The sequence below is a fragment of the Thermobia domestica genome, chromosome 1 (genome assembly GCF_964235325.1).
Source record: "Thermobia domestica chromosome 1, izTheDome1.hap1.1, whole genome shotgun sequence".
NCBI classification, from domain to species: Eukaryota; Metazoa; Arthropoda; class Insecta; order Zygentoma; family Lepismatidae; genus Thermobia; species Thermobia domestica.
This window is the reverse complement of record NC_137454.1, coordinates 125,800,752-125,813,678: the sequence shown is the minus strand read 5'-3', so window position 1 is coordinate 125,813,678 and position 12,927 is coordinate 125,800,752. Positions and strand designations below refer to the sequence as shown.

General features: G+C 36.9%; 1 protein-coding gene across 1 annotated transcript in view; it reads right to left on the bottom strand.

Annotated features, from left to right (window-relative positions):
• Nucleotides 1-4,786: 4,786 nt before the first annotated feature.
• Nucleotides 4,787-12,927, bottom strand: part of LOC145689013 (spondin-2-like) — a 76,850-nt gene continuing 68,709 nt past the window's right edge. The window contains exon 6 of the mRNA XM_081763156.1: nucleotides 4,787-6,256. Within this exon, the coding sequence (XP_081619282.1) occupies nucleotides 6,054-6,256 (203 nt within the window). The 3' untranslated portion in view covers nucleotides 4,787-6,053. The remainder of the gene's footprint in view (nucleotides 6,257-12,927) is intronic.

Here is a 12,927-nt window from a genome sequence, read left to right as displayed (position 1 = left end):
CATCAGAGATATGGGCTATTTATGTTCTAATTGATGCTGTAATTCCGAGTTTAGGGCTGCTACGTTTTAGCAGGGATTCCTTATCAAATTGTGAGATTTAGCTTAACTTCTTGCTATAAACCTAGGGCTATAACACTCCGATCAAAAGAAATAAAACGTCGGAATTATGGGTTATTTGTATTCTAAATTGTTGCTCTAATGTCGAGTTTTTTCTTCTATCGTTAGCAAGAAATCTCAAGCAAGATTGGTATTGATTTTTAGATAAGTTGGGATGATACTTTCAAAGTTGCAGTGAGAAAACATCGATGTTTATTAACTGAAAATTGATTTATTTGCACTTTCCGCAAATGTAAATCTATATCTCTACAAGTAAATCCATGAATTCTTTTTTCACGTGTGTATGTTCATTATGTTTTTAAGTAAATAGTGTATATATAGAATTTATATAGTGAAATATCATTATTTATTAAATCAATTTTTTTTTCTAAGGAAAAGCCTCTTTGCCGTTGCTGGGGGCCGCAGTCAGTGGCACAGTGGTAGAGCGTTTGCCTCTTGTGCGTGTGATTCCTGGTTCGATCCCAGATCACGCCAATTGATCTTTGTGGTTGACAAACACCATGTACTTGGGTTTTATCGGCATATCTACCGCTGTGCCATTGCGGGCCCCAGCAACGATGAAGAGGCATTTCCTATAAACTAAAAAAAATATTTAAAAAACAATATGATATTTCACCATATAAATTCTATATATACACTACTTGCTTCCAGACATACTGAACATATAAACGTGAAAAGACATTTCATAAATTTACTAGTAGAGATATATATTTGCATTCGCGAAGAATGCAAAAAAATCAATTTTCAGTTAATAGATATCGACGTTTTCTCACTGCAACTTTGCAACTATCATCCCACGTTATCTAGAAATCAATACCAATCTTGCATGAGATTTCTTGCGAACGATAGAAGAACTAAAATCGACATTAGAGGAACTAATTAGAAAACAAATAAACCATAATTCCGGCATTTTAATTATTTGATTATTTATAGCACTAGGTTTATAGCTAGAAGTTACGCCAAATCCCACAATTTGATGAAGAACTCCTGCTAAACGGTAGCAGCCCCAAACTCGGAATTAGAGCACCAATTAACCCAAAAATAGCCCATAATACCGGCGTTTGAGTTTTTTTGGATCGGACCATTGTTACCGAATCGGAGGTTCTAGCTTGATGTCAAGCTAGACTCGCCTGTTTTGTTTGCCAATTCCCGCTAAACATTAGGATCCAAGAAATAGAATAACAGCAACACATTAACCCATAATTCTGGCGTTTGAATTTTTTCGATCGGACCATTCTAACCCTAACTACATGGGGGTTCTGGCTTGATATCAAGTTAGACTCGCCATTTTGAATCCGATTTCCTGCTAAACAGTAGAAGCCCAAAAATTGGGATTAAAGCAACTAATTAGCCCATAAATAGCTCATAATTCTGGCGTTTGAATTTTTTCGATCGGACCATTCTAACCGTAACCGAATGCGAGGTTCTAGCTTGATATCAAGCTAGACTTGCCCATTTTGAATCTGATTTCCCGCTAAACAGTAGGAGCCCAAAAATTGGGATTAAAGCAACTAATTAGCCCATAAATAGCTCATAATTCTGGCGTTTGAATTTTTTCGATCGGATCATTTTAACCGTATGCGGGGTTCTAGTTTGGTATCAAGCTAGACTCGCCCATTTTGTATCCGATTTCCCGCTAAACAGTAGGAGTCCAAAAATTGGGATTAGAGCAACTAATTAGCCCATAATTCTGGAGTTTGAATTTTTTCGATCGGACCATTTTAACCGTAACCATATTGAGTCTTTTAGCTTGATATCAAGTTAGAATTGCCCATTTTAAATCCGATTTCCTACTAAACAATAGGAGCCCAAAAATTGGGATTAAAGTAAATAAGTAGTCCATAAATAGCCCATAATTCTGGCGTTTGAATTTCTTCGATCGGACCATTCTAACCGTAACCGTATGGGAGGTTCTAGCTTCATATCAAACTAGACTCGCCTATTTTGAATCCGATTTGCCGGTAAACAGTAGGAGCCCAAAAATTGGGATTAGAGCAACTAATTACCCCATAAATAGAAAATAATTCTGGCGTTTGAATTTTTTTGGATCGGACCATTCTAACCGTAACCGAATGGGAGGTTCTAGCTTGATATCAAGCTAGACTCGCCCATTTTGAATCCGATTTCCCGCTAAACAGTAGGAGTCCAAAAATTGGGATTAGAGCAACTAATTAGCCCATAACTAGCCCACAATTCTGGCTTTGAATTTTTTTCGATCGGACAATTTTAACCGTAACCAAATTGGGTCTTTTAGCTTGATATCAAGTTAGACTTGCCCATTTTAAATCCGATTTCCTACTAATTAATAGGAGCCCAAAAATTGGGATTAAAGTAAATAAGTAGTCCATAAATAGCTCATAATTTTGGCGTTTGAATTTTTTCGATCGGACCATTCTAACCGTAACCGTATGGGAGGTTCTAGCTTCATATGAAACTAGACTCGCCTATTTTGAATCCGATTTCCCGCTAAACAGTAGGAGCCCAAAAATTGGGATTAGAGCAACTAATTAGCCCATAAATAGACCATAATTCTGGCGTTTGAATTTTTTCGATCGGACCATTCTAACCATATGGGGGGTTCTAGCTTGATATCAAGCTGGACTCGCCCATTTTGAATCCGATTTCCCGCTAAACAGTAGGAGCCCAAAAATTGGGATTAGAGCAACTAATTAGTTCATAGATAGCCCATAATTCTGGCGTTTGAATTTTTTCGATCGGACCATTCTAATCATATGGGGTGTTCTAGCTTGATATCAAGCTGGACTCGCCCACTTTGAATCCGATTTCCCGCTAAACAGTAGGAGCCCAAAAATTGGGATTAGAGCAACTAATTAGCCCATAAATAGCCCATAATTCTGGCGTTAGAATTTTTTCGATCGAACCATTCTAACCGTAACCGAATGGGAGGTTCTAGCTTGATATCAAGCTGGACTCGCCCACTTTGAATCCGATTTCCCGCTAAACAGTAGGAGCCCAAAAATTGAGATTAGAGCAACTAATTAGCCCATAAATAGCCCATAATTCTGGAGTTAGAATTTTTTCGATCGAACCATTCTAACCGTAAAAGAATGGGAGGTTCTAGCTTGATATCAACCTAGACTCGCCCATTTTGAATCCGATTTCCCGCTAAACAGTAGGAGCAGAAAAATTGGGATTAGATCAACGAATTAGCCCATAAATAGCCCATAATTCTGGAGTTTGAATTTTTTCGATCGGACCATTCTAACTATATGGGGGGTTCTAGCTTGATATCAAGCTGGACTCGCCCACTTTGAATCCGATTTCCCGCTAAACAGTAGGAGCCCAAAAATTGGGATTAGAGCAACTAATTAGCCCATAAATAGCCCATAATTCTGGCGTTTGAATTTTTTCGATCGGACCATTCTAACCATATGGGGGGTTCTAGCTTGATATCAAGTTGGACTCGCCCACTTTGAATCCGATTTCCCGCTAAACGGTAGAAGCCCAAAAATTGGGATTAGAGCAACTAATTAGCCCATAAATAGCCCATAATTCTGGCGTTTGAATTTTTTCGATCGGACCATTCTAACCATATGGGGGGTTCTAGCTTGATATCAAGCTGGACTCGCCCACTTTGAATCCGATTTCCCGCTAAACAGTAGGAGCCCAAAAATTGGGATTAGAGCAACTAATTAGCCCATAAATAGCCCATAATTCTGGCGTTTGAATTTTTTCGATCGGACCATTCTAACTATATGGGGGGTTCTAACTTGATATCAAGCTGGACTCGCCCACTTTGAATCCGATTTCCCGCTAAACAGTAGGAGCCCAAAAATTGGGATTAGAGCAACTAATTAGCCCATAAATAGCCCATAATTCTGAGATATGTTCCGTACGTTTTGGTGTTGGTGGTTGGTCTAACTTGACACGCGTGTTTTACGCGGCTAGGTATACAGAATGTCTTACTTTGAACTCGCAAAGGAATATCACTTGTAATTGTGTGTTCTCCACGGTGCATTTTCACAGGATCTTGTTCAATAACGTACTTCCGACTGACTGACTGGGAAGCTCATATTGTATTCTGAACATGCAAGAAGCGGATATTGTACATATGACCTCGACCTATCCACTGATTGCGTTACAGAGGGCGACTTCCCGTCAGATGTAAAATGGACATTTCAATTACACCAGCTAATATTATTAAATGCAGTTACTGCTGTATACATTGAATTGAATGAAATTTGAACATTGAAAACACTTTTTCTTCTTTTTAGTCATTTTTTTAAAATTAATTTATTTTATCAATGCGCATATGTACATTTGTTCGTACATGTTAAAAATCACAGAAAAATGATAGAATAGTCACGAAGTCTTTTAGCCCTTAGTGTTGAGAGCAAGAGCGAGGTTTGGTTTGAAGGCACAAATACCTACTGAGTTTCCTCTAAATCCATAATAATGTTCTTTCGTGATCCTTCCAATGCACTAATAATGCTGATTAGGTACTTATTGCTACTGAGACTTGACTTGAGAATAACTTGAAACAATACGTAGTTCTTTATATTACCTTATTCACAATCAAAATCTGTTTACTAAAATGTATTCTTCAGTTTTTCTGAACAAATTAGTACGCAAAATTTTTAAGTAACACATCAACTCATTCATTTAGACACGAATTACATTAGTTGCTTCCATAACTTGAAATAGTCACTTTTTTTTTTTTTTTTTTTTTTTTACTATTACAATAAAGTCTCTTTGGAAACTATACTTAAACAAAGACGAATTCCCTACAGGACAAATAGAAAAATAATTAATTCGATTCGATTTTCAAGTTTACAATACAGTAGCTCGGACGCCTTTCTTCACATTTTCATGGAATCCAAGTTATTGTATCGAAAACAATTTGTTTTGCTTGTAATTTAATGTTCTTTTGCAGCAACGATACTACAGTATATGAGATATACCTGAACTCTTAAGCCGGTTACACATCATCAAATATTCTATCAAACATTGTATCAAATTCAGCAAAGGTATTTGTATGTGTACGATACCAAGTTATATGCAACTTTTGGGTTGGTTACAACATTTGATACAAAGGTCTTAAAATAAAACGTTCAATTCCTATCGAAATCGCATCCCCAAAACAAATGAAAAGCACTGTGTGGTTGTGCTAAACGTAGACATGGGAAGCAATTGAAATGTTTATTTATACCTACAAGCAGCATCCTGTTTTTGTAACTGTAAACTCAAAGAATATTACAATAAATACAAGCACAAAGAAGCCTCGGGGAAAAAATGTGGCTGAAGTTAGGCAAGCAAGGCCAGAGACTACAGGTACGGTAATCACGTTTCACATGCACGGTTCATATTTCCAATTGCTCGTTTATTTTAAGATTCCCGATTTGAACAGCTTATTTAAATAACTGCCTCAAGCGAATACCTCGTTGCACTCTACCAACAAATGTAACAATTGAATAAAGTAGTGTAGGTGAGCAACAAAATTAAGTTTTGTATTTGATTGTTTACAGTACCTGTAAAACTTTTAGTCAACTTTTTTGTCCATATGACTATAAAAAGATAAGTTTGATACAATATTTGATAGAAAACTATGACCATGCATAACGGGCTTTAAGTGCACTGCTGTCAGACTTGAAGCGTAGTGAGACACGTTGTTCAGTTACTACGTTAAACTTTAGATTTGTCTCAGGTACTCTCAATTGTCCTAAAGGATTTAATTTAAGTATAGAGACAAAGCAACTTATATAATTAAGTTCATGCCGCTTACTTTGGGTTCTCTGTCCATGCTGCAAACAGATACTTTCTGATCTATTTGTTATTTAAAAATATATATATCACACTAGTATAGCACCACATGAACTTTTAGGAACCATACAATAAACGCTTGTTCAGAATCGTTGATTAGTTGTTGTTAAATACTTTCATTTTATGTTTTCTTTCTTTCTGTTATGCAAATGCCACTACTTCCAAGAATGTAGGAAAGTTCTTGTGCAATCTTTAATGGTGCTACATCGTCGTGTCTCTGTCAATTCTGGACACGATTGGCCTCCTCGTCGAGGATGTCGCAGAACTTGACGTTGCCTACTTGATTCTCCAATGCCACAAGATACGTTACATGGTGACCATTCTGACCATTCACTTACAACGCAATGGATTACCCGACCTGGAAAATAACAAAACAGAAGAAATATATTACAATGTATTTAAAGGAATACAAACAATCGAGGAGTACAAGGAAGGGTAATGTGGGGAATTCAGCTTAATCAATAATATGAATTAAGTTTTCGAGCATGAGCAATATTTTCTAAATCAAAATCTCCTATATTTTCCTTATTTCTTAATGCTTCCAAGTTGTGTTGTAAAAAATACATGTTATGTGATACTAGGTGGTAGGAAAAATACAAAAGAATTGCCCTTTTTGCTGAAAATTATTAGGCCAAGGGCCAAGGAGATGATAACTCCCCCCCCCCCCCCGAGAACTTTTGCCACTATATTAGAAATGTTCCTTAGGATCCTTAGAATCAAAAAATAGTTCTTGGTCAACATATAAGTGCAACAACTGGGTCCTAGGGCCCTTGACTCTTTAGTACCCGTGTATATTTACAGACATCGATGGGATCTCTTTAAATGACCATAGATCAGACCGTTAGTGCAACACTGGAGCAAGTTATACCTCGAACGATTTGTAAGATTGTAGTCTTTCAGGTTTCGTAATGAACGAGACATTTATGCATACAAAAGAAAACTAATTGAGGAATATTTAAGAAAATTTCCCTTAAAAAGTCCCTTCTCGCGATTCTTTTAGTTATTACGTGGCAACATTGCAAATTAGATAAATATTAAAATATATTTAGGTATTATGCCTTATGTTGAACTTAAACTGAAAATTTCATCTTAATGCATCACACAGCAGCAGAGGAAATAGGTATTTTATAATCTTCACAGGGTTCATAATTATTGATTTTCATGGAAGTACGAGTATGACTTTGTGTCAATGTACAGTTATTACCAAGGGCGCCGATCCTGAGGGGCGCGGGAGGCCCGGGGCCCTCCAAAGCTCATGTGGGCTCCTACGCATTTTTATGAATATGTATTTTTATATGTATTTTTTATTGTTATATGTATTGTTGTATGTATTTTTTTATGAATGGGGCACCCCAAAGTTCCAGAGAAATCGGCCGTTGAACGTGGCAACACTGCAAACTTCTTAAATAATAAAATGTATTTATGTGTCTTATTTTATGTTCAAGTTAAACTGAAAATTTCATCTTGATCCATCGAATAGCAGCAGGGGAAATATGTATTTTATATTCTTCACAGTGTTCATAATAATTGATCTTTATGAAAGTACGAGTATGACTTTGTGTGTCAATGTTCCGTTTATTTTTATATAGAAAGCAAATGATACTAATTACTCTAGTTGATTTTCTCATTCGTTTCATTATGACAGATTCCCAGTACCGAGTAATCCCTCAGGAAGGTTCTATGGTTTGTTAGTCCATTGTATAATAGATATTTCAAAGCAATGATTTTACTGTTGTGCGGTTCCATTACGTTCCTTTGAAAATACTTGTTGTTTTGATATTCTACAATGAATACACTTCCAAACATGTCTGCTGGTATGTGAAGTTATCAAAAAACTCTTGAAGTTATTGCGTAGGGCATGTATTCTTGAAACATATGCACACAGATAATCGCACTTAATATAGTACCAATATGTAGTTTTTTTTTTTTTAATTGCCTTAATATTAAACAATTTGTTATATTCTTTGAGTTCGTGTCTGTCTGTAAGTTGATAATAGTAGCACATTTGCCCTGAAATCCACGTGTTCTGTTATTCTGGAGAAGAATGACAAACAAAAAGAAGCCAGTCAGACAGACGACAATTGCAACAAGAAAAGAGATTGCTGTTGTGAAAAAACGAAAATTCTGTACAATACACTATGCATAAAACGAAACTGATATGAGGACGACAAATTTCATTAAAAAAAGAAAAAAACTTCCAGAAGAACTTTGAGGTCAAAGTACTGTGGCAAGAGACTGACACCGCAAACCTGCACCGCTTAAGGAGTTCGGCAGTGCCTGTGATAGTGGGTGCCTCGTGTCTGGTGGTGCTCCGTGAGGAAGAAGGTTAAGTGGGCCTCGCTATACACCTACACTACACTAACACTTTCTGTTACATTTACACATACATACATTCAGGGGCGGATCCAGGACGGACTTCTGGGGGAGGGGGCGGTCGGCGGTAATACTGCTACTTTTAAGAGCTCCAAACGTGTTATAGATGGGTTTATTTATATATAAAATAAGAAAGTTTCTTCTCTGGATCCGCCCCTGCATACATTCCCTTCTTTTTTATACGCTTTCTTTTTTCATTTTATACTTCCCACGTACCCTTAATTTTTTGCCCTGTTCATCTTGGCTTTTCGCCCTCTTTCCCTGTCTGAACTTCTTTCCCGATTTTGACCTTTCCCTGACTTTGACTATTTTCCTGACTTGTGTCATTTCTTCCCGATTGTGTCCTGTATTTTATTCTATTTTGATTTCGAATCATAAATCCTTTTTTTGAGGTACACATTTGACCATTTAGCAATTGTAGCACATATGCCTAGTGAGCTGGTGCACCTACCTATTTGACTGATAATAGTCATAAGATAAGATAAGATGCACCGCTTAACATCAATTTTCATCCAAATTCCTACAGATTACGACACAAACAAACACGGTCTATCGCTGGAACTACCAAAGTTTCATAAAAATTATCACGATTGCTAAGTCAGTCTGCTGAATCATGTGTGGCGGAAAATTGTACACTCTTAGTGGATAATTCATCATATTTGGAGCGTACTGCTATACGGCAGCATCCTGTTTAACGAGAAGTGGTGAGTATTTGGCCAGAAATAGAGCTAAAATGGGGATCACGAAAAAAGGGAAAGGGTGTTTAATGGGCAAATCTAGTGACATGTGTCACTAGAATAGCTGAATGTGTCATTAAAGAAACAACTATTTGAAAGAAAGACGAATCACTACTGTTACAGATTCAAGAAGTGGATCTCATAGTAGCCGAAATGAGGTACCACAACTTGTACCAGATCGTCGAGCTGAAATTGTTCATGGAAGAAACATACCTAAGGTATAACTTGTTCTAGTGTTGCACTGACCGTCGGAACATTGACACAAAGTCATACTCGTACTTCCATGAAAATCTATTATTATGAACTCTGTGAAAACTATTAAAAAAAAAAAAAAATCCTATATTTCCTCTACTGCTCTTTGATGGATCAAGATGAAATTTTCAGTTTAAGTTGAACATAAAATAGGACACATAAATATACTTTATTATTATTCAATGTTGCCACGTAATAACTAAAAGAATCGCGAGAAGGGACTTTTTAAGGGAAATTTTCTTAAATATCCCTCAATTAGTTTTTCTTTGTACACAGAAATGTCCCGTTCGTTACGTAAACTGAAAGCCTACAATCTTACAAATCGATCGAGGTATAACTTATTCCAGTGTTGCACTAACGGTCTGATCTACGGTCATTTAAAGAGATCCCATCGATGTCTGTAAATATACACGGGTGCTAAAGGGTTGAGTGCCCCAGGACCCAGGACAAAATAACGGATACTTCCAGTTGCCGTGGAAAGTTGAAATTTTGCATGATTGCAACTTTTCGCGGCTATCTCACAGCAAGATTGCCAAAAGTGAATATTTTTAAATTTTCTAAAGAGGAGATGAGGAAATTCACCATGTTATTTAAATGGGCCTTTTTTTGGGACCAATAATCTCATGTATTAGGTACCTGGAATTGGAATAAAAACTTTAAATTCAGTATGCTTGTCTATTATATAAAAGCAAATGTGATTTTTTGTCCGGTAGCATTACGTAATAACTACTAAGTCAATTGAAACAATACTTGGTATAATTGTCAACCTTAACCTAACGATCTATGACATCCTAAGTGATTAAAATGCATATCCTAGGTAAAGAGCAAGGGTCATGATTTTTGCAAAACTTTAGTATCTTATGAGCCCGTCAAGTTAGGAAGATGAAACTCAGTATATGAGTTCTTCATTAAAAATAAAAGGTACGCTTGTCCCAGTGTTTTTGAAAATTCCCGTTTTCAAGGAAGAAGAGATATTTATATATTTAAAAATGTACGTAGCCTTCCAGCGTTTGTATATTTTATCATAACTCTGGAATGCCTGGAGCAATTTCAGCCGAACTTGATACATGTATGTCTTACAATCCAAAAAAAAAAATACTATTGGGATAAGGCACCCTAAGCTCTAGGAATGTGGAAAGGAAGTACGTGTAAAATAATTGAAAATGACCTATATTAGTGTCGAATCCATAGAATTCGGTGTTGCTGGGATGATTGATGACACTCTTAATTACATTCAAGTACAAGTTTAGGGAAGACAGGTGCTAGGGATGAGGAGCTAGGATACTAGATGGTGAAGATGGGTTATATGCAAAATTGGTCGAAAACAATTAACATTACTGTCGAATTCATAGTTTTTGAGGTCGCTAAGATGATTTATGAGACTCGAAATAACATTTAAGTCCAAGTTTAAACAAAAAAGGGCATCTGAGGTTGCCTGGAAATCGATAGAAACAACGGCGAAGTCGTTATTTCTCGTTATTCGTTTCACTCGGTGTTCCACGAGAATTAACAGGAATTACGCCAAAGGCGTTGGTTGATCTTTATTTATTTCTCACCTTCTTTTACTTTCAACAAAGACGTGACATTTCTTAACCTTATTCTACCTGTGTATGTCAGTTTGCCTGGGAATCGATAGGTATGGAAAGGCCAAAGAATTTTTATCATTACACTTTAATTGGAATCCTTATTCTAAGGGAGAAGCGGTTCACATACTAATCATAAAGTTACTCTTCCCATGCGAAGACGGGACATTTCACCTAGTATATAGTACAAACCAAAGAACTACAAACTTTGGTTCCTTCTCCGAAAATTTCTGTGGACGCCCATGTTGTAAATGTGTTACAGAAGAGTTAAACATAAAATCTAGAAAGACATAAACATGTTCATGAACATGTAGACAAATCCCCCCCCCCCTTAAAAGGGAAGTATTTCAAAAACGCTGGAACGTGGATTGGTTAATTCCTAATGAGGAGTTTATATGCCAAGTTTGATCTTCCTAGCTTGACGAGCTTGTGACAGGCCCGTAGCCAGCCCAAAAATGTACGGGGGGATCCATCGATATTATAGTTCATTTGCAAGCCTACCGTAAGATTTTAGGGAAGGGGGCAGTAAATATTTATGGGGGCCCGCCCCCCGTGCCCTCGTGGATACGGGTCTGGCTTATCAGATATTCCATTTTTCTTATAAATCATCATCCCTCCCTTCCTTGGGATATTTTAATCGATTTAACGTCATATGATACCTGAGGGGGGGGGGGGCTAAGATTGATAATCATGCTAAATATCAATGGTTCAGTAGTTATTGAATGATACTACCAGAAAGGGACCGCGGTGGCTCAGTGGTGGCCGGTGGGTGTAGCTGAGCGGTCTGAGGCGTTAGGCTGATGATCATGAGGTGAAGACCATTGGGGGTTCGAGTCCCTTGTAGTAGCACGGGTGGAATTTTAACTGTCCTCGATGATTGTGTGTTCGTGTCCCTGTCGAGTCTAGTAGTCCTGAGAAGTGGTTAAAATAGAAAAATAAGTCAGAAAGTTTTTTTTTTTAAATAAAAGTGGTAACTCATTCACCTCTGGTGTATGGGGTCCCGGGTTCAAGCCCTATTCCCGCCAAGTGAACTTTGTGGTGGACAAACACCGTGTGCGTGGGTTTTCTCGGGGTTCTCCCATTTCCTCCTACTTTCCTCATTCCGCCATTTCATTCATTTCTCATCATCACCGTCTCCTTTATCCTATCCGACATAACCGTGGGACGTAAAACAAACAAAAAAAAATAGTACCAGACAGAAACCCACATTCCCTTTTATATGATACAAAATTTCTCTTTTCTCATTATTGACACATACGTTGATCTATTTTCTGAATCTTTCCGTTGTTGATTATCTTCCAAAATTATCTATAGTTTTTCAGATCTTATCACTAAGCTACCAGCGCAAGAAATTTATGAGTGTTTCATTGTTATGATACAATTGCATTTTACTGTTGAGCTTTCCTGATTTATGTTATGATTAGTCAGTGTCTCATATCTTATACATCAGTATTTATTGATTTGGAAAACAGTATTTTTAGAATGGTCCCTGGGCGACAAAATCCTGCCTTATGGAATACGGTAAATAAAACAACCCTCTCAAATGAAATGAAAATATGATCTGCGCCCTTTTCAGTAAAATGTCTACCATTAGGCCATCAGAAATATATTTCTTACGCTTTAAGTTGTGTCAAATATTGTCTGCCCCTTCAATTTAACCCAAAAGAACTGAAAATAATTTAAGATATTGCTGCTACCTCATCTTTTGAACAAAATACATTTCCCTAAGATGAGGTATTAATGTAATAATCTAGATCCTACTTCAGTAAACCACCAAATGGAGCCTGAACAAGTAATAAAAATGTTCATTAAGGTTTTAAATTCGAAGGAAAATTTCATGTTTCTCGAAGGGGGAACAAATATTAATGCCTACCTTCAAGGAAACATCCCAGGTTACAGTGCTGATTTTGAGACTTCTAAAGATCATTTAGGTGGGATTTATTCTAACAACTTTAATATCGTAACGTACTCTTTGATCTGTGATAATTACGATAACAAGTATAATTTTCAAGTTTCAGATGTTACTAAATCAGTGACATACAGGGGCGACGCATCCATTGATAAGTTCCACATCAATATCTCTA